Source organism: Paralichthys olivaceus, chromosome 3 (genome assembly GCF_024713975.1).
Source record: "Paralichthys olivaceus isolate ysfri-2021 chromosome 3, ASM2471397v2, whole genome shotgun sequence".
In the NCBI taxonomy this organism is placed as follows: Eukaryota; Metazoa; Chordata; class Actinopteri; order Pleuronectiformes; family Paralichthyidae; genus Paralichthys; species Paralichthys olivaceus.
Window position 1 is genome coordinate 11,599,178 of NC_091095.1, and position 21,458 is coordinate 11,620,635.

The 21,458-nt window shown below is 42.4% G+C and overlaps 1 protein-coding gene across 42 annotated transcripts in view; it reads left to right on the plus strand.

Moving 5' to 3' along the window:
* Positions 1–20,717, plus strand: part of adgrl2a (adhesion G protein-coupled receptor L2a) — a 98,109-nt gene extending 77,392 nt beyond the window's left edge. For 6 of the 42 annotated variants that reach the window (XM_069521915.1, XM_069521913.1, XM_069521940.1 and 3 more), the window contains 10 exons: positions 147–352; positions 1,008–1,181; positions 2,249–2,458; positions 3,214–3,434; positions 4,032–4,098; positions 7,941–8,032; positions 10,957–11,125; positions 11,358–11,486; positions 12,652–12,748; positions 17,099–20,717. In XM_069521915.1, the coding sequence (XP_069378016.1) occupies positions 147–352; positions 1,008–1,181; positions 2,249–2,458; positions 3,214–3,434; positions 4,032–4,098; positions 7,941–8,032; positions 10,957–11,125; positions 11,358–11,486; positions 12,652–12,748; positions 17,099–17,943 (2,210 nt within the window). In that variant the 3' untranslated portion in view covers positions 17,944–20,717. Of the gene's footprint in view, positions 1–146; positions 353–1,007; positions 1,182–2,248; positions 2,459–3,213; positions 3,435–4,031; positions 4,099–7,940; positions 8,033–9,922; positions 9,968–10,266; positions 10,294–10,956; positions 11,126–11,357; positions 11,487–12,651; positions 12,749–14,404; positions 14,534–15,215; positions 15,268–16,429; positions 16,483–17,098 lie in introns of those variants that run through there. The other 36 variants (XM_069521903.1, XM_069521900.1, XM_069521904.1 and 33 more) reach the window with 23 other exon arrangements.
* Positions 20,718–21,458: the final 741 nt, after the last annotated feature.

A 21,458-nucleotide genomic window follows, 5' to 3' on the forward strand; every position in this document is an offset into this window, starting at 1 on the left:
ATTCTATCCATTCCCATAAAAGACAAAAACCAGATGTTCGTGGGTTTGAGCTTATTTTTTGTCACCACAGTTTTCATACATTTTCTTAATCGTTCTAGAAGCTGGATTTTCCTCATCCTCTGTTTTTTCCCTCTGTCACTCTGCAGGAGTTGCCAAGCTGGTGTTTGTCCTCTACAAGAACCTGGGCCAGTTCCTCAGCACAGAGAACGCCACCATTAAGATGGCCAACGAGGCTTATGGCCGCAATGTGTCAGTGGCAGTCAACTCCGACATCATCGCCGCCTCAATCAACAAAGAGTCCAGCCGCGTATTCATTAACGACCCGGTGATTTTTACCCTGGAGCACATTGATGTGAGTGTCCCTGCTGGAATGAAAGGAGAGGTCATATTAAAAAAACTCCAGGAGGGAACATCCAGAGTAGACAGAGATCTGCAATTTGAATTGTAAATGTCTGACTAGGTCAGTCGGCAGTTTATTTAAGTCATTGAACATCAAATTAAAGGAGTCTTTAGAACCTAAGTGAATTCTTAATGAAAACTAATTCTTTAATCAACATTGGGATATAAATGATACCCATTTTCTTTTATAGTGGGGGGAATTAGCTCCTAGATTAGCCATACAATCTAGGATGAAATTACTGGAGCACCAATTATCTTTCGTCTTTTAAAGTTGTCACTAGAGTTCCCAGAGGGCCGTGCGTGACTCCATTCTTTATCAGACAAAATTGTGCAATTCCAAAGGCATGCCGTCAAACAATTATGCCTCTCTGTTATTAAAGCCTCATATACGTGACCATGCTTCGGTTGATTTTGCAAGCATGTGCCAAATGAGATACAACATATGATTTGCTTCATAAGAGCTGTGAAGTGAAAAATCCTCATCCATGTCATTGTGGTGAAAAATACTTGGTGTGAGTAGGGGGTAAATGGCCTCTGTGTTCTACATGTACTTCAATTTCAGGCAGTCAATTATTTGGACACTTAACCATATCTCTTGTTATCTGCAGATGGAGCACTACTTCAACTCCAATTGCTCCTTCTGGAATTACTCTGAGAGGAGCATGATGGGATACTGGTCCACCCAAGGCTGCAAACTCCTGGATTCCAATAAAACACACACCACCTGCTCCTGCAGCCATCTCACCAACTTTGCCATCCTCATGGCACACCGTGAAATCTCAGTATGTCACGTCTGTTCTGTCATTTTATTACAATTAAAATATCTAAATGTACTTTTATGCAGTTTATTTGAATCTAAAACTTTAAAGTAATTCTCTGTTCTTCACAACACAACAACTCAAATGAATGAAGACACTTGTTGTCAAATGCTATGACAGGTTGTGACCTTAGTACAACAAAGTTTATCTGTGCTTTGAAAGTGTTTTATTATCTTTACTATGCACAAACTACTCAACCAATTTCTACTAAATTTTGTGGATGGGTGGGACATGGGAAATTGACATGAGAACCATTCATGTATCTTGATGAAAGAAACCTGACTGACATTTATAAGTTTGTGCAATTTGGTGCAGATCCAAATTAAAATCTGGATCTAGTGAATTTAAATGTGGTTTCATAAGGGGACGGTGGGGCCTTGGAGTGATGTGGACTACTGATTGACATTATAGTTATTTATAACATATATATGTGTCTGTATTTTATTTATTTTTTGATGCAAAAAGGAAATAAATCCAGGCACTCTTACTGTGTAAAAATTAAAAAGCATTTATTATTTGGGCTAACACATGGCATAGATTAAAAAAAAAAAACACCTACTCATTGCGATACCCGGCCTTCATCAGAGTGACTTATTAGGAGTAAAGGAAGAACAAGTATGAACCTGGGAGATATCAGGTAGTGATAGTTATCACAAGATACAGAGGAGGAGACTCTGTTTCCCAAACTGGCTCTCTGTTTTTTTGTCTTTTTAATATTTTTTTCTTCTTAATCAGTAATACATTATCAAATGTTTTTTGATAAGGTCTCATTATGGTTTTGTAAGTAACTAGAATGGCACTCAGTAGAACACATTTGACCTTCAAGTCAATCAGGCCAAAAATAAAAATTTCCCTAATTGCCTGATTTTCTTTTAAATCTCAAATCATGAATTATTCTCTGGGAAATTGGTGAAACTGCATGTTTTATCATACTGTTTCATTCCTTCCCTGTAGACTTAATGCGATAACTAATTTGTTCCTATTCCTTATCATATTTCATAATTCTGCCTTTAACCCTCTCCCTCCTCCAGGTTAACGACAGGGTCCACGAGTTGCTTCTCACCGTCATCACTCGCGTCGGGATCGTGGTGTCTCTCGTCTGCCTGACCATCAGCATCTTCACCTTCTGCTTCTTCCGGGGCCTGCAGAGCGATCGCAACACCATCCACAAGAACCTGTGCATTAATCTCTTCATCGCCGAGTTAATATTCCTAATTTGTATCGATATGACGGAACCCAGGGTAAGCCGGGACGACTGCGCCCTATTGATTTGGTTTTGATTCATTCCCTGTCTCTTTATCTCCTCCCGCTCCCATAAAGCAACAGAAGACCTTCTCCGAGTGAAATTGATGAGACTTTAAGCATTGTTTGTTTCTAACCTTCCCTGCTTGTCCCTGACACGACACGAGTGGGACAGCACCATTAATATAGATTACTAAAGGGCTGTGTCTTCCACTTGACAAGTTGTTTTTTCTCCTTCACTTAAAGCTGCAGTTTCCATGGTGGCACCCATACAAATGTTTCTCTTTTTTAATTTCATCTTTAATTTTCACAGCTTTTTTGAAGAGCACAAAAGGATTTCTTTTTTCTGTTTACTGTCAGAATAAAACCTTAGACTGCTGAGCTAAGGTTTGGATCATGGCATCTATTAACTCTGACCTTAAAATACAAATGGCATTTAAATAGCATGCTGATGGGAAGCTACACCTGTGAGTAGTCAGAGCCTGTGTAGTGAATGAATACAAAGTAATGTTTAACATCAGTTCACTATATGTTTGTGCTGAAGGAGTTTGTCAGCAGCGATCAATGTTTTCTTTTCAGGAGCTTTCAATAAAACACAGGATATGTGATGTAGAATTTAAAATTACTGCTGTAGAGACACTACTTGTCATGTTAATAATTTTAATCACACTGTTTTTTATGTGAACTCCGAATTGTATTTTTAATTGTAAATTGAATTCTTTTAATGTCTCAATCTGTTATTGTTCTGCCATAGATCGGCTGTGCCATCATCGCCGGGATCCTTCACTTCTTCTTCCTGGCCTCCTTCTCCTGGATGTGTCTTGAGGGGGTCCAGCTGTACCTCATGCTCGTGGAGGTCTTCGAGAGCGAATACTCCCGGAAGAAGTACTACTACGTGTCTGGTTACCTGTTCCCTGCTATCGTAGTCGGGGTGTCAGCGGCCATCGACTACCAGAGCTACGGGACAGAGAAAGCGTGAGTGCTGCCTTTTTTTGGAATCCTTGGAAATGCAGAGCAGAGAGCTGGGTGGGACTCCCTGTTGCGTCCTGTGCGTGTGGCAACGTTTGAAAAAAAAAACTACTCATCGTTTCTGCCGGCAACTTATATCTGTCTCCGGAGACTTCACCCAAAAAATATTGAGCTCCCTTTTTGCCAAGGACGGGCAGTCGTTAAATTTTTTATGTCATTTCAGAAAGTGGCTGACGGACTCAACACTGTGGTTTTCCGGGGGTGGGGTGGGGGGGACGTGGGCTACATTAATGCCTCTCTTCTCAAAGACCCTCCTGTGACCTCTTGTTTGTAAATGCTCCCTTAAAGAGAAGAGTGCTGAAAAAGCCTTTTACATAGATTAATGACCATGTCTCAGACCCTGGTCTGACGAGGGGCTACTTCCCTGTGTGTTAATGTTCAGCCTGTGAAGGGAGCGATTGAAAAGACTCCCAAGTTAAATATTGACAAGAAATCACACACTCGGTGTCATTATCCAAAAATGTCAGGACATTCATTTTAACACTGATATTATTTTTCTGCCGTGTGATGCCCCAACCTGAAGTGTGTGTCTCTCCCTCACAGGTGCTGGCTAAGTGTGGATAATCATTTCATATGGAGTTTTATTGGACCTGTCACCTTTATCATCATGGTAAGCTGTTTTATTTTCCTTTGAATCCTGAGACTGACAGAGTGAGGAAGGGACTGAGAGTGTGAGATGAAAGAGATGCCGGAGAGAGATAAAGGAAGTGAGATGGTTGAACTGAGGGGAAAGTCAGCAGGATTTCTTCTCAGAGTCTCTTCGGTGATGACAGGTTAATTTTGCAGCAGAGAAAGATTCCGAGGCATCCTTCAATCCTTCCCCCTCTCTCACCGGCCGACAAGGATCAGGATTTGATAATGTACTTTTTTTTTACGCATTTACACAACTCCCTGTAAAGTCTCGCACTGCAGACGCTGCCAAACGGCCTTCAGGTTTACTGTATTTATGATTAAGGGAAAGAAAAAAGATTAAAAAAATGGCCCCAAGGCTCAATTTTACAGCACATACAGTACGAGATTATACAGCTCCTTTTTTTTATACATACTCTTCAGCATCTGCCTCCTCGTGTGTTTGTGCGCCTGCAGTAAATAGCACATGACAGTGTCGGAGAAAGGAGGAAAAGCAAAGGCACCTCTGTTTGGTCAAGGACCATCAGGGGTGAAGGACATATAGCATATCGTATTGACATATGTCCCATTGAGGCATGCAATTATTTACTGGTCATGACATTATTATCTCCCGCTCCATCAGAGGGGTTCAGAAGAATGAGACCTCGGGGAGTCTTACCTCCCCTCGCAAAAAAATAGGAATAAAATAGCAGGTGGTATTCCTCAGATACAGTATATCCACTCAGCCCACCGCACCATGTATGACTTTGCCCTCGCGCAGCACCGAGGGAAGAGGAAGCTCCACGAACTTGTCTTGCCGCTGTGCAGGGAGGGTGGTATTTGTTCAGGCGCTGTGTTCATTATCCAGCATAATGGTTGGCACTGCATCTACAGATGCAGTGACCTCTGTTGAACATCAAACTGACACTGAAAACAAACTGGAGAGAAGGGGGCACCCATGTCAAACTCCAGCAAGTCTCCGCTCAACCATTGGCAGCCTGCACGGAGCTCCCAAAGTAAAGCTATAGTTCAGCTCTTTGTCTGTGCACTAACAAAATGAATAAAAGATGAATCCGCACACTGGACTGCATTTCACAGTTTCCTAAAAGAGACACGTTGCCACTCGATGTAGCATTTAAAAATGGAGGAGGGAGCTGACAAATGTCTGTGTTGGACAAAAAGCGGAAATAGTGAATTGCTTGTTTCCTTTTTTGTTGTTTTCATTGATTTTTTTGCTCCACCATCGCTTTGCATGTGTGAGCTGATAGCTGAGGAAAAGCTAATATCATATCAAAACAAACGCGCAGCTCCTTGTATCAGCAAATGATTTGTCAGTCGCACAGGAATATGTCTCCCTTCATCTAGACTCAGCCCTCGTTGTTTTTCAGTCGCGTTCCTCCACGATGACTTGCATGAAAAATGCGTCTGCGGTGGAAGTGATGATCAGGATCCCGGCGGTGATGGCCGGAGAGGTAGAATCATGACCCTGCGAGGAGCTAATGTATTGCAGCAGGGCTAATGTGTGCTCTGGCGTCGCACGCCGCTCCTCTGGTTCCGTGCAACAATTGACTCGAAAAGACAAAGTACTGTGGAAGGGAGCATCTCGGGGGAGTGTGCAGGAACAAGGTTTGTCTACACGATCCGTGACCCTGGCTTCTCTACAAATTGGCTTTGTCCTTGTCAATGAAGGGAGAGAGGGAGGGAAGGAGAAAAGCCACATGAGCAGAAGAGAAAAAAGAGGAGAGGAAACAGAACATAGCCAACCCGGCCATGTTTGCGCCAAGTAACATTGGTGTTGACCTCGGGTGGTCATGCTTTTTTTCCTCATCCCTTTATTTCTTCCCGTACTCTTTTCTTTCCGCTCTTTGCTGAAACGGGTCATAAATACTGACTGAAAACAAAAGCTGGTGGAAGGCATTTAGATCCTTGTTCTGAGGCTGAGGTTCCCCCGTCTCTGGGCACAGGGGGTATTAGCTCCATGAAAGGGGGAACATGGAAGTAATGAGTGGTGGGGGGAGCCATTAGTATGCTTGAGATAGCTTCAACACAAGGCCTCTTGGATCATGACATGTCGCGAGCAGTTCTTATCATCCGGACAGCTCCATCTGCACCTTTAATATTTTATCTGCGGCAGTTCATTTGGAGTTCAGTGTGTACACACACAGTCCACTCCAGGAAAAAGCTTTCTCCTCCGTCCCAGTGTGGCGAGGTGCTTCTGCATGGCTTGCAGTGATGATTCGGAGACAGAGAGACAGAGCGGAGCGTCGAGGCAAAGCTCCGCTCCAGCAGAAAAAAATAAGGTAGTGGGGGGGGGCTCCCCAGGGAAGGGCTGCGAAAGCATGTTGGTTGGGGGTGGGAACATGTGCCGTGCTGCTAGGTTACTTTAAAGTACTGTGTCCCTCTCCTCTGTCTCATTGGATCCATGTCACCACTCCAGGCTGTGTGAAAAAGGCTTTTTTTTTCAGAAGTCCTCACCCTCCTGTCCCCCTCCCCAGCTCCCAGCTCTCCTCCCCCCACTGTCTGACTCACGCAGGCGACTGATAGAAATAATGGCTGATAGCTGCGAAACAAAACACAGTTTCAGTGCCGCCTGTGATATGAAAAGAAGGTTCACGATTTTTCTCTTTCTCGTCGTCCCTCTCTTTTGCCGCCTGGGTTATTGTGAGCGGCTGCATGAGCTGATTGCATGTGGAGGGGGTGATGTATTGATCACAGGCAGGTCTTTTGATAGCGGCGTGCACCAGGACCACAGATCATTTCTGCTCAAGAGAGAACGGCCTTGGTCTGAGTCAGGCTCATAAAGGTCATTCGTTTGTTTCATGCCCTTATAATTGCGCCCGCACACTCATTTCTTTTTGTGGAGACTCACCTTGAAAAAAAGCCTCTGTTGTCTTTATTTGTACAGAATTTATTTTCGTATTCACATGCCACAGATACAAGGAGCTCACACGTACTTTATTTGTCTGCTGAATTTTTTTGTATCTGTCTGATGCTTTGATATGCACAATTGGAGACACATTTCATTTTTCTCTCTCTCAGATATTCCCTGACATCATTTATACATGGCTGGCTTGCAGTACAAACACAGTCTGGTTCGGCTGCTGTGAGTGCATGTACATGCTGTGTCTGGGACTAGTTTGCCCCAGAAGAAATGTTTTTTGAAGTAAATTATTTGGAGCTTGCTGGCCCTTCCAGTCTTTGTGTTCTGAATCACAGTATTGATTTTTAAGGTAGCGCCTAAACATGGCGCATCGTATCCTTGTCTCAACCTGATATGTACCACTGGCTCCTTAAGATTTAATACATTTGAAGAAGCAGGAGAACGTCACCTCCCCCGCCCTCTCCCCTTTCTCTCTCTTTCATCTCTCCACATGCAAGAAGTGAGGAAACTCTACCTGGTTACCTGGTTTTACCTTATAATATTTCACTGTGTAAAATGAGATGTAGGTTTTTGCTACCAGAGGGGTCTCCTATTTCTCCTGCCTCCTTCATTCCCCTGTGACTTTGCCAGCCGGCTGCTGTGTGGTTGTTTTTTTTCATCCTCTTTCCCCCCCTTTTTTTTTTTTTTACAGTGATGGATTTTAATGCATTTCCATGCTCTTATTGATATAGAATGACACTAAATTTGGCGCCAGTCAGCCCGTCTGAGCCTGGCTGGAACGATAGATGTTTATTGGATTAGTCTGTGGACATGCAGAGATTTGAAGGCTCTCCTCTTTTAATATATTTTATAGACAAATTAACAGTTTCTTTTTCCCCTCCCCGCCCATCCCCTCTCCCCCTGTGATATCTTTGAATCGTACATCTCCATGAATTAACACGGCCATTACTCTGCTTTGACAGCTCAATCTCATCTTCCTGGTCATCACAATGTACAAGATGGTGAAGCACTCCACCACCCTGAAACCAGACTCGAGCCGACTGGAGAATATAAAGTAAGTAAAGCGTCTCACACTGAACTACACACAGTGTAACACTGGTGCTTTTCTGCCACTGCCCCCAGGAAGAATAAGGCTCTTGAGGTAATGATTTTTTTTTTTTACTTTGCAATATTTTATAAGGAAAAGCATTAGGGCCTTTAAGCCAAGTTTCAGTGCTGGACGTAGCGAGCGAATGATTAAAATATAAGAATACACGTCGTTTTTTTTTGGAGGGGGTCAGTTTTTTAAGTAATCCACATCAAATGGATTTAACAGAGGGATATTTTATTTTGACTCTATAAAGATTTTAAATGTAATACAGATTTTGACTCAGACTCTTGGCGTGACTTTGCACGTAACGATGACTCCACAGACTGCGAGTCGTCTTTTTGTCCTTTGTTTCGCTCCAAGCCACCAGCCGCAGAGCTGCACTGGCATGACAAACATCACTCTGAAGCTTCAACCCAACTATGAACTGGTGGCTCTGCTGTGGGTGGGGTACAGTGGAACAGCTACCATGTGTGCTCGCTGCTGGAACATATCAAACCCTTTATTTTCCTCATAGATTCCAGCTTCTGAACCCAGAAAAAGAAGAAAAAAATTCCTTCCCAACACAGCCGCAACCACGCGACCACCACCCCACACGCTCTCCGAGTCGCCCTCCACATTTACAATGTGTTGTGCTTCGAGTTTTTCCGAAGCACTAATTGTTTTGTTTTGTTTTTTGCACTCTTGTGATCACAGTATTTATTGCTGTTTACTGCGGGCTGAATTCCAGGGCTGCTTCCATTTGGGGTTATTTGGTTTTGTTGCTCACAGAAGCACAGCATCCCGGAGTCAGAGAACATCTCAGTTATTATATATCAACATCCATAACAAGCTATTTTTATCCACAGTTCTGTTATCTCCTCAATGAATGTGTGCAACATTACAGCACTTTGGTAAAACTGCAATCAGTAAAAACATTATTTGAGTTAGACTCTACTCCCAAGAAAAAACCCCTCAACTTTAACAAGGGAGAATGTCATAACATTAAAGAATAGAGAAGAAAAAAATTAAGCAGAAATAAGCAGCATGGAGAACCCGAGTTTCATCCCTGGATCTAAAATCTTCAACCAATCTCATTGTTTCTTGAGAAACTGAGTATCACACAGATTTTTCTGATGAGGTTTTTACAGTTGAGCACTACCAAACATTTCATTGTGCACAAAAGAGGCAACTTACCTCAAGTCTGTGAACTTCTTTCGTCTGAATAGGAACCTATGACAATGTAGTGCTGATGAGCCAAAGGATGAAGTCTTATGTTATTTATGAAACTAATTCTAAAACTTGAAAGCTCCACATTCCTGATTTTAACACGGTGGTTAGGCTGATCTTCTTTTATTCCCCCTCTGACACGTAGAGGGGGAATATAATAATAATACGATAAAATTATGACTTAATTCTTGTAATATTACGACTTAATGCTCATAAATTAAAATAAAATTCTCATTATATTACGATTTTATTTTAACTATATTATGACTTTACTCTCGTAAAAGTATGACTTCATTCTCACTATAGTACGACCAAAATCGCAACTTTTATTACGACTTTATTCTGGAATTCTAAATGACCCTTATACTCTGCTGTAATCATTAAGACAACCACAACTGAACTGAAACACTGTGGCGCTCAGATTTGATTGATGATTGTTTATCCTGCAGAAATACAATGTGTGTTAATGGCAGTTTCCTTGTGCTGTTTATTTTTCTTTCGGTTTTTGTGCCAAAGTTTGGTTTTGACAGTCGGTTGTGCACTGGTGTCATTGCATGTTGCATGTGAAGGCAAACTTAACCCACACCCTCTCCTTTTCTCTTCCACCACTCTGCTCCTCTCTCTCTCTCTGTTTCTGTTCCGCACCAGTAATTATCGCGTTTGTGACGGCTACTATAATACAGATTTGCCTGGGTAAGCTTTTACTGTACACCTCAGATTATGTTACCCACAGAACATCACCCACTCATACAGTAACGCAAATGCAAATTCAACCACAAGACAATGTGCTTTGACCGAATGCTTCAAACAGGATTTTGTAATTGAATCTCCAGCAGGAAACATACATAGGTTTCAGTTCTTTTCAGACCCTATACTGTAATTGCCTCCCCTGATCTCCCGTGGATCAAAGTTGAAGATATGCCGACTAACCCACGCTGTTCTGCACTCTGATCTAATTGTGTTTCTCTTTTCCTGCTCATCATGCTCTCTAGCTATGAAGATAATAAACGGTTTATCAAGTAAGCACATGTTGCCCAGAAGTCTCCTCCTCAGCTTGTAGTTTATTCTCTCTCCTTTCTTTCGTTTTCTTACTTTGCCGGTTCATCTTCTCCAAACTTGCAGCTTCAAAGCTACTCATCAGCCGTCCATGCGAGTGTTCACTGTCACCCCCGTCCATCATCTTGAAATCCAGTGTTGTTGTTGATGTTGTTGTTGTTGTTATTGTTGTGTGTTTGAGCATTGAACTGTGACCACTGCTGGTGTCTGAAGGCTCCACAGGACCTTCACACACGAAGCTTTGAATCTCTGTTTTTCCTTGAACTCTCTCCACATCTGCCTAGTTCTCCACTTCTAATAACACACTCACTAGATAATATTCAGTATATGATAATATTTAATCCTTTTAAACACCCTGTGTTCTCTGATTATGCTGGACTGTATCTTCAAAAAGTTATTACAGAAAAAGCAGATCACGGATTTGCTTCCTTCTCGTCTGTTTGAAGACAGGAGCTGCATTTGGGTTGAGATTGTGTGTGTGTGAATGGAGGGGTGGGGACAGAAGCGTTTTTTGCAAGTTTTGCATACTGTTAGTGATTCAAAATTCCCAGTAGTTATACTGTCACTGAACCTCTCTCATGCTGATGTTGCCCTCGCCTTGTGTTTGTGTTTTCGTTGTGGTTTAGATCCTGGGTCATGGGTGCGTTCGCCCTCCTGTTTTTGCTGGGCCTGACGTGGTCCTTCGGCCTCTTCTTCATCAACGAGGCTTCGATCGTCATGGCGTACCTCTTCACCATATTCAACACCTTTCAAGGAATGTTCATCTTCATCTTCCACTGCCTCCTGCAGAAGAAAGTAAGTCTCTTGTCGTCCGCCGTGCTCAAAGACACGTCGTTTTTTTCTTTCCAGGTTGAAAGGGCCTCTGAATTTTAAGCAGTCGTGGCCATACCTTCATGCTGGCGTGCGGAATTCACCGACCGCCGCAGCGGGCCGATAAGGAAGACAAACACCGCTTGCTTCAGGATCTCGACTAAGTCATATGTAAAGTCAACATTGTATGTAAACACTGTGCTGTTTGCTCACGCAGGTCCGCAAAGAGTACAGCAAGTGCTTCCGCCACACGTACTGCTGCGGTGGGCTGCCGACCGAGAGCTCACACGGTTCTGCAAAGACTTCCACCACACGGACCAGCGCACGCTACTCCTCTGGTACACAGGTAGAGCAGCAGCTTCCTGTATACATACACTCATCATACATGTTGTTTTAAATGCTAAAGTATTAATGCTATAGCTCTCGAGAACGCACATGAGCATGTAGGTGTGACACAATAAATGCACGTCATGTTTCTTAGCCCCAGAGTCGGATCAGGGGACACAAAACAAGATGCCACATTTTTACAAGCAGCATCTGCCGTACTGCATGAGTAACTCTTTCCTGTTCTGCCCCTTTAGCGCTCGCTTTTATCTTTTCTCTCACTAACGTCACATGCATGGGAAAACGGCACGGCACTGTTTAAAGAGCAATGCAAGCTAATTTTACTGAGGGGAAAGATGACGTTATAAAAGAACAACATATTTGCTTTATCCCCTTTGTTATTAAAGGCTAATAGAGCTTATTAAAAGATAATACAGCCAGATGTATTTTGCCTATAGGGAAACATTACACTTTAATCTCAAGCCTTAAACAAGATACTGCAGCTCAAGTCATTTTAAAGTTGATTTAAAATAAGAAAAACATGAGCTGTATTCAGACATGAACTCCAGAACTTCAGTGCTTAGTTTCGTTCCCTCTCAAGCTTCTTGAATCTTGAATCTTGAAAATGTCCAAACAATGGAACCCGGAGACTTTCCGGAGTTTGTCTTCCACGTATGAACAACGCAGCAGGAAATTCTCCTGTCAGACGCCTTCACAACAACAAAGAAATCTCAGCTGCAGTGATCACATACTTTTATTTAACACCAAAAGCTCTCAAATCTCGTCTTTCCAAGTTGACGTCTTCGTCGGCATCTTCTACGTGTATGGCTCCTCTTTTTTTTAGTTTTTTTCAGTTATGCGTCACAAGTTGTTGTAGTTGGACATTATCCGTAGTTTTTACCAGGGGGGCTGGCAGGAAGAATGTCTGCGGCAACTGACTCAGACATTTGCATTTTCACATTCAGCCCCGTCAGATAAAGAGATAATCCGGAGTTCGGTGCATGTCTGAAAGCAGCTATACAGAGGAAGTCGACATCAGCGCTGCCCTCGCTTCGCAGCACATTAGCAGGCGTGCGAGGGGAGATGTAGTCAGGAGTATGTTCGTGTAGGAGATGAATGAAAGTTGATCTGAAAAGGTGAGCGGGCTTGTTTAAAGTCCTAATGACTGTCCCTTGTTGACCTGACAGAGTCGTATCAGGAGAATGTGGAATGACACCGTAAGAAAGCAATCCGAGTCCTCGTTTATCTCAGGTGACATCAACAGCACCTCCACCCTTAACCAAGGTCAGTTCACACCTCATTTCTCTCCACATGCACATCTATGCACACATTTCATCATTCCGCTAAAAATACCTCCAATGATCTCACACCGCCGGACAGGATCCTTCTCTGGTAATCATAATAAATGCCTCCTGCTTGAAAAGACAGAGCAGTGCGGTTTGGAAAAAAAAAGAGATCCAGGCCTTTAGTTTAGTCTCTCTATTCTGTCCTGCCAGTGAAGGATTACAAAAATCCTTCCTCAAATACTCTGTGCGCTGTCATCCTGGCTGGTAACGTCACTCTCAAATTGAGGCAAGGCTCGGGGAGTGTTTTTATCTAAGTGCTGCCTGTCCGTAGTTCATGGCCAAGCTCAGGGGAGACGGAGACAAAACTAGAGACAGCAAAAGGGGAAATAAAGTTTTATTTCAGGACAATCCTAACACGCAGAGAGAGAGAGAGAGAGAGAGAGGGGCCTTTTGTTGCCTGGCATACAGTGGCCTCTTACTTTATGAAGGAAGGAGGGAGGAAAAAAAAAACTGTCATTTATTATTTAACTTGAGCACAAATATGATGATGAGAAGATGATGTTCAACTCTGGCTGACCTAGAGCGCTTAGTGCGTTGTTAGACTCTCTGCTGCCTCTGAAATGGCTTTCCAAGCATGCGAAGGAAAAGAGGGTTATACACTGAGGTGGTTTCACTTTGCTCTTCTCCTCCTCTGACTCCTGTCGCTGCTGCGCTTTCCCATCGCCTTCTTTTTTCCCTTTTCTCAAATTCCACAAGGTGAAAACATTACATTCAAAGATTCGAAGCATATTCTGCCTCGGTGACGATGTAGAAGCACAATTTGTTTCCCTACAGTTCCATATCCGGGGGATCTTAATGTAAAGGTTGGATATTGATCACTCTGGGGTGTAATAGCCTAGTTACCCTGGAGAGTTCGAGCACTAACGCAGGGCTCTATCTCCTGGAAGCACTTCCCTGTCATTAAATTCGTCCCCGGAGAAATCCCAACATGACAGATGGCATTTAACACAGGTAATAAATGACAGGAGAACACACGACAGACCGGGGAAAACTCAAAGGCAGATAAGCTATTTGGAAAAAGAAATTACAAATGTGAGCGTAAATTAAGAGTTTGATACTAAAACTTGGAAGGATTTTGCTTTTTGACATTGGGAAGATTTTATATTTGGATCTAGTTAAAACAGGAAAACCTCAGAGCGCGATCAAAAAGGGGATATTTTTGAGAAATGATATTTGCACAAAACACGAGGTAAACCTGACTCGTGAAAAGCAGAGATGACAGGATGCAATAATTAGCGCAATGTCTTTAAAATGTCTTTATGAATGTAATCGGTTCTTAACGACCTGCCACACAAATGAGCTTGAAAAATGAAGTACCTGCTTTTTAAACTGTGATGAAGGCCAGCAATTCTTTTTGGCAGCCTGCAGACGTAGCCGGTTTGCTGCTTCTCAAAACTTTTCCTCCACATTCTCGACTTTAAGATAAAGCGCCTAGTTTCAGATGTTTTTTGTGCCAGATACCCGGGATGACGACACACACGCCTCAACAGACAAAATCCCTCATTCCTCATTTCTCTTCTTCATGACACTTTCACTGTTGGCTACGCTCTGCAACTTATCTTCTCCTCTTCTTCTGTCTCGCCCCTTCTTCCAGGAATGACCGGGAATTATCTACTAACAAATCCTCTTCTCCGACCACAAGGCACTAACAACCCTTATAACACCTTGCTGGCTGAGACAGTCGTGTGTAACAACCCCACGGCTCCAGTGTTTAACTCGCCAGGTGTGCTTACTTAATACTTTCATCATGCATTCAGGCTTTATTCTTTCTTTTCTGTCTCTCCCTCTTGATTTCTCATGTTGAGGCCAAATTAAACGCATGGTGTTCTGCAGTATCGCCTTTCCTTCTGAATCACTGTCTCCCAAATACTTGATACAGCACTTAATGTGTGTGTGTGTGAGAACATGCACAGGTTTTCTGGTGGGACGGAGATTTTTGTGGTTTGTTTTCGATCTGGCCTCTCCATGTTCTCATATTTCTCAAACTCTGAGCGGGACATAATGATTAAGATGGTAAAGAGATACTGCACATTCTGCATTCAGATAATGTAAACAGTGGTGTAGACTTGAAGCTACAGTGTAAACTGCATGATTATTAAGATTTATGTTCCAGAGATATCAGGTGATTTATGACTTTTTGTGTTTTAGTGGGAGTTTTCCCTTTAACACTTGTTAAACCACAAGAAAAGTCTATGTAGCTCAATACAGATCTACTTAATGCAACTTTTGCATTAAGTTGTGTATGTGTAGATATGTTTGTTGATAGCTGATACACACAAGCACATTTGTCATGTAAGCACATATCCCACTGTAACGACTGTGCTGTGATTATGTTTGCTCTTCTGTTTCGTAACTGAAATGGGATTTCTCTGTGTTTTGTGCTTCTCCCCTGTGCTTCCCTCTAGTGACCTACAGAGAGACAAGTATGGGAGTAAAACTTAACTTTGCCTATCAAATGTAAATTTTTTCAGCATGCTTATTTTTAAAAAAAACAGCCAACACCCTGGCACAATCACTGGTTTACTTTAGGCCATTAACACACACTCAGTGAGCAAGTGGTTCACAAAATTATCTGCCTAAATTCTACTAATCTGAACAGAAATTAGAACAAAAAGATCTCTCCAGGCATTTCTCGTAATCCTCCAGATCTGACAGCTCTATCGCAAATACCCATTACTCTGCTTCTCTGTCTCTTCTGCCTAATTTCTGGTTTAACGGATCAAAAATGTTTTTCTGGAAGAAAGGAGCATTTATCAGAATGGTTTCTTTACCCTTTCTTTCTTTTAAAATTTCTTTTCTTCTTTCTTTGTTTTCCTCCTGTGGCACCCAGCAGTCTCAGTGTCCAGTATTATTCCCCTCACACCTTTGCAGACAACACCTGTCTGGACACTAAATTGCCTCCTAGCAGGCACAAACACTTGGATGTCATGGCAGCGGCTGTTTATTTGCCCCTTTTCGTCTTTTTAAAAAATATCTTTCTTGTCATTTTTATCTCTCTAAATCTGGACTTTTAACATCCTATTGCAATTTCAGTCAAAGTCAAATATCCCATTTGTCTTAATTTTAATGTCTAGATCTGTTAAGAACACATAGCAGAGCACATTCTCCCCTTTATCTCCCCACTCAATCATTGCATAACTAATATTTATCTTTTTTCGCCGCTGTTTTCCATGACCTCCATGCTTTGAGAAATTCCTAACATGACCGTGTCTGACCCCGTCTGCGGCTGTGTTATTCTTGAGCTGTTCTGCTCGTGACCGGGGGTCTCACTGGGAACTGTCACTGTGACGGATGCCAAGTCCTGGGCTGCGGGCAATCTCTGACCTTTTGCCAGCTTTGGGTGCACAAGCTGCCAACTAATGGACAAAAAAAATGTCTACAGATATAAAAAAAAAAAACAACAAAAAAAAAGAAGAAAATCGAGGCTACGAAAAAACAAGTAGCTGTTGGCATTTAAATCATGAAAGTGAAAGCTGTTGAATGCTTGCTGATTTCATTTGCTGAACCCTTGCTCTTGCTAAGTTGCAGTTAAGACGTTTTAATTTTTGTTTTGTTATTCTTTTTGAGTGATTCTTTCTCCATGTTACAATAAATCATTTTACTTTCTTTTGTACATCAGCTGCTCTTAGACCAGATAGCCTGAGCAGACAGACATGATGTGAGTTGTCTAAAGTGAGTCTTTTCACCTGCTGTGTGTGGTGATGGTGGAGTGCTGCTTGTGGGCTCCCCTTGTAGTGGGAGCAACAATGGCTGTCCCATGTTGATACATGACTACTTTCCCTTTTTTCTGTCCATGTTATTTTTTACCCATCTCCGTCCTTTTTCTTTCTTTCCTTCGGCACCACCTATTAGTTGCTAGACAACCTGTAAGTGTTGTAGCTTGCCCGTCTGTGGCTTCATACTTGTGGACATCTACCTTTGCCCGGTGTGTTGTGATGTTGATTACAGTTTGTTTTTTCTTAATGTTGTTTGGGATCTTTTTCATTGCTTTGTCACTTTTGTGGCAGACTAAAACGCACAGTGCTCTGCTTATTTTGAAGCAATGTCTAAAAAAGGGAAAGTCAAAATGTATATATGAGAAAGTAAAATGATTTCTCATTGCCTATAATGCATGCCTGTATATTGTATGTTAAGGATTGTGCCTACTAACGGATTTATGGCATGGCTTGATTTGACTTGAGTTCTCGTTGTGAAACTGCATCCTGAACAGCATTAAACTTGGTTGTTTCCTTCATGCTCATTGGTTGTGACTAATGTAAAATCCTCTCACGTCTTCCTCTCTTTGCAGGGCACTCGCTGAACAGTGCGGTGAGGGATACAAGTGCAATGGATACTCTACCGCTAAATGGTAACTTTAATAATAGCTACTCGCTCCGCAATGGTGACTTTGGCGACAGTGTGCAGGTAGTAGACTGTGGCCTCAGTCTGGACGATGCTGCCTTCGAGAAAATGATCATCTCCGAGCTAGTACACAACAACCTGCGTGCCTGTAACAAAAGCCACCAACAGCAGCAGCACCCAAGTTTACACCACCCGCCCCACCACCAGCAGCCTCCGCAGTACCACCACCACCATCACCACGTGGAGCGGGCTCCGCCCAAGGTGACAGTCATAGGGGGCAGCAGCAGCGAAGACGACGCCATCGTAGCCGACGCTCCGTCTTTGGTGCACACGCGTGACACAGTGGGCCTCAAGCTGCACCATCAGCAGGAGCTGGAGGCACCGCTCATCCCCCAGCGGACTCACTCTCTTCTGTACGCACCCCAGAAGAAGGTGAGGACCGACGGGGGAGTTGACACCTTTGTCAGCGAGCTGACACCCACCAACCCTGACGATAGTCTGCAGTCCCCAAACAGAGACTCCTTGTACACTAGTATGCCTAATCTTAGGGACTCGCCTTATCCAGAGAGCAGCCCCGACGTGGTGGAGGACCTGTCGCCGTCTAAGAGGAGCGAGAATGATGACATTTACTACAAGAGCATGCCTAACTTAGGGGCCGGACACCAGCTCCAGGCCTATTACCAGATAGGCCGAGGGAGCAGTGATGGTTACATTATTCCTATTACTAAAGACGGCTGCATCCCTGAAGGCGACGTGCGGGAAGGACAGATGCAGTTAGTGACAAGCCTTTAAATGTATTCAAATCATCCCCAAACCTCTTCCTGCACTTTTGCAGCCCCCTTCCTCCTGGAGGACACGCTAGGGAAGGAAAGAGAAGCGAGGGGAAGGGAAGAGTTTGTTTTATGTTTGAGGAGAAGTCTAGAATCCCCGTCACTCACGTCAGCTATTTAGAAACCTTCCCTTCCCCCCATCTCCATCGTCATCTCCTTTCCCCCATAAACGCGCCACTGTTCCCACCATCCTCGCAGACCAACAGACTTGGCGCACAGCGATTGCATTGCAGAGTTTTAATGAGACTGTACATAAAATACAGAGTCAGATTTCAATTTTAAAGACACAAGCCAACTATGTATTTAAATGTGCTGCTGCTGTTGAATTATTGAGAAAAATTTAAGGTACGAAAAAAATAAAAGAACAAAAAAAAGAAGGAATAATTACCATCTCCATCAGATCAGCAGTTGACCCGGTCTAAAGGTTGTACATACACTCCCAAACATCCTCGTTAAATCCAGTTTTTTTGTTTGTTTGTATTTTATTGTGAACAAAACAACACCCCTGGACCAGGACCCGGACAATATTTGTGAAACTTTCCTTATCGGTCTGTTAGAAAAGGAATTGAAGGTCCTGGAGTCGTTCACCATGAAGTTTGGATTGTATAACCACTAGCAATCAAGCCCCTGGCCTTATATTTTCTCAACTGTACATTGAACTGTTGTCAAGGAAAATGGCTGAAATATATATTTTGTTGTATTGCTAGTGTAAAATAAAAATTCATGGGAAAAAACGTAAATATGAAGAAACCTTTTAATTGCAAAATTTTACGTTTGAGAGACTATTGTGTAGAAGTTGCACATATGTTATACAGTGTGTTTATGGTTCCCACACTTCATTCATGGTAGTACAGTTGATCATAAGAAGCTTCTGAAAAGAGTGGAGGAGTCGACAGATTTCAAAGATGCATCACCACAGTTTTTCACTTGTGAACAGTGTTTTTTGCTTAATGAGTTCCATTGATACCACCCATCGCAATATGTTTATTCAGCATTACTTTAGTAGAATGGGGGGACGCAGACCCCCCCCAGTGAAAGTGATTTATGCATTGCACAGTTTTTTTGTGTAATTTTGAATGAAATAGATCTTTTTAAACAGTCACGGCAGAGTGATGGGAGAAGCAGCAGCGAGTTTCTATCATAAATGTGGTTCTTCTGCCTGGTTATGGACATTTAATTTATTTAAAACTTTCCAAAAGATAAGTGGGAAATGTGTGAATATTTTCCAGCACTGGTATACATGCTGTACTGTAGCTCATGTTTTTTTATGTAAACATGTTACCAAGGGGCTCATCACTTAAGACTGATGTAAAGTTCAACACTTGTTTAACAAATAAATAAATGTGAGATTTTTTGTCAAATGCCAGTTGCTTTTTAATGCTTTCTGTTTTTGGTACTATTTGAGAAAAAAAAAGAAACAGGCTTAATTATTTTTGCTATGGACAAAAAGACACTTTTGACTCAGGTTATAAGTAAAGTCCCGAGCACCTTAAAGGTAAAATGGTGATTTTTTTTGTTCCCTCTGGGATTTATTTGCTTTTTTTTTTTGTTCTGCTTTTCTTCAATCGCTGCAGCGTAGAGCTCATTTCACCATATGTGTTAGAGAAGCCAAATCTTTCCATGTGATTCAAAGATGAGAAACTCAGGTAGGAAAATTGCATTGTAAATGTTCCTCTGTGTGGTTGTAACACTAATAAAGGTTCAAAATGTCACTGGTTCACAGCATCGTCCACTTAGTATATTATTGAATGAGTACTATAGTCCTGGCACCATTAAGAAACCTGGCGCAATAGAAACCTTGTCTTTAATGCCACGTGGGAGTGGAATCACATCCATGGACCTAACAAGGGGTCAATGTTACACTTGGCTGCGGTTGTAGAAATATATTACATATAATATGTCCGCATATGACATGTATTTGCTCTAATTACTGCCTGCTGCTGCCGGAGCCCACAGTCAGTTCCTGTGCGGCTTTATGCCTCAGGTAGGCTAATGCTAATTTATGAAGCATTTTAATATCACACCAGAGTGACAGCTCTCTGCAGGGTGGATAGAAATTACACTGTTTAGCATTTGGTATGAAGGAAATGACTCAGAAGTTCGCAACAACAACAAAAAAAAACACTTTATAACAGAGCTGGTGCACATAATGCTGTGTGGGCTGCGTGTTGTTTTGACTTTTCTTTTTTCAACAATTATGTGACATTTTCTGCAATTATCTGAGGCTTCGGATCGTCACAAAGGAATTTTTCTTTTTTTGAGATTTCACCCGTTGAACGTCAGTCAGGAAAAAAGTGTTGAAGTGATTGTTGACTGTTGAAATGGCAGACTTAGTGATGTGCATGATAAGTGAGGAGGAGAAACTGAATTTCATCCTGTATTGAACAACATGCAACACATTGATTTGTCTGAGAACGTGTAAAGTATCTTTTTTTAATTTGATATATTCTGCGAAACAATTATGAATCGCATGTAAAACTGTAACAAAAATAACAATAATAACACTCAGTGGGGTGCCTACCTCTGCCAAGGCCCAACAGTTCCCTTATGAAACCATGTATAAATTCACCAGATCTGGATTATTGGATCTGCACCAAAATGCACACACTCGTAAATGTCAGTACCATAAATATGCCTGAATTTTCTTCATCTAAATTTGTGAATTTTACTCTGAGAAAACAACAAAAACATTGAAAAACACCATTTGTCACAATGAAAAATAAAGTGTAGAAATAATCCCTGGATCTAACCCTAATACAGATCCGCACCAAAATTGTACAGATTCTTCCCTGAGCCAAACCACATCCTTCCTCAAATACAGATCAAACCAGACATACACAATGGAGGTAATAAGCCAAACCACAAAATTGTATAAGACAATCCACTGGCGTAAAAACATTAAGGAGAATTATCGCGCTGCAGGTTTGTCATTGTTCTCTGACAATAATTCATTCTCCACCTCTCACCAGCTTTATCTCTTCAACTGAAATAGAAACGTTAAGAGTCAGTCGTCCCTCTCAGACAAACAAATAACTGCCCCCACTCTTCATCACCCCTTTCTCTAACTGCTCTCTAACTTTATTTTCGTTATTAAGTGCAGGGAAATATGATACTCACATCAGCTATTTGTCTGCGACAGGGAATGTGGACTCGGCACCCTCCGGCTTTGCGTGTGGTCCTCTCACCGTGCAGGAGCCTCTCTAATTCACCATCTATTGCTCAGGGAGAGACTTGCCCTTTGTCAAACATTGATTCAGAAGTAGGCCAGGAGCCGAGGGGCCGACTCGCTCCTCTGTGGGAGCATCCAAGCTCTCGGCCCCTCGGCTCTGGAAACCGAGCGAGACAACACTGTCAGCAGAAACGGGGTGAAACTGCAAAAGACTATTTGTGATTGTCAAGTCAGAAGTAATTTTCAGGATCCAAGGAATTTCCGTAGGATATGATGCAAGTGCATGAAAGAAGTTTTTTCTCTTTTCT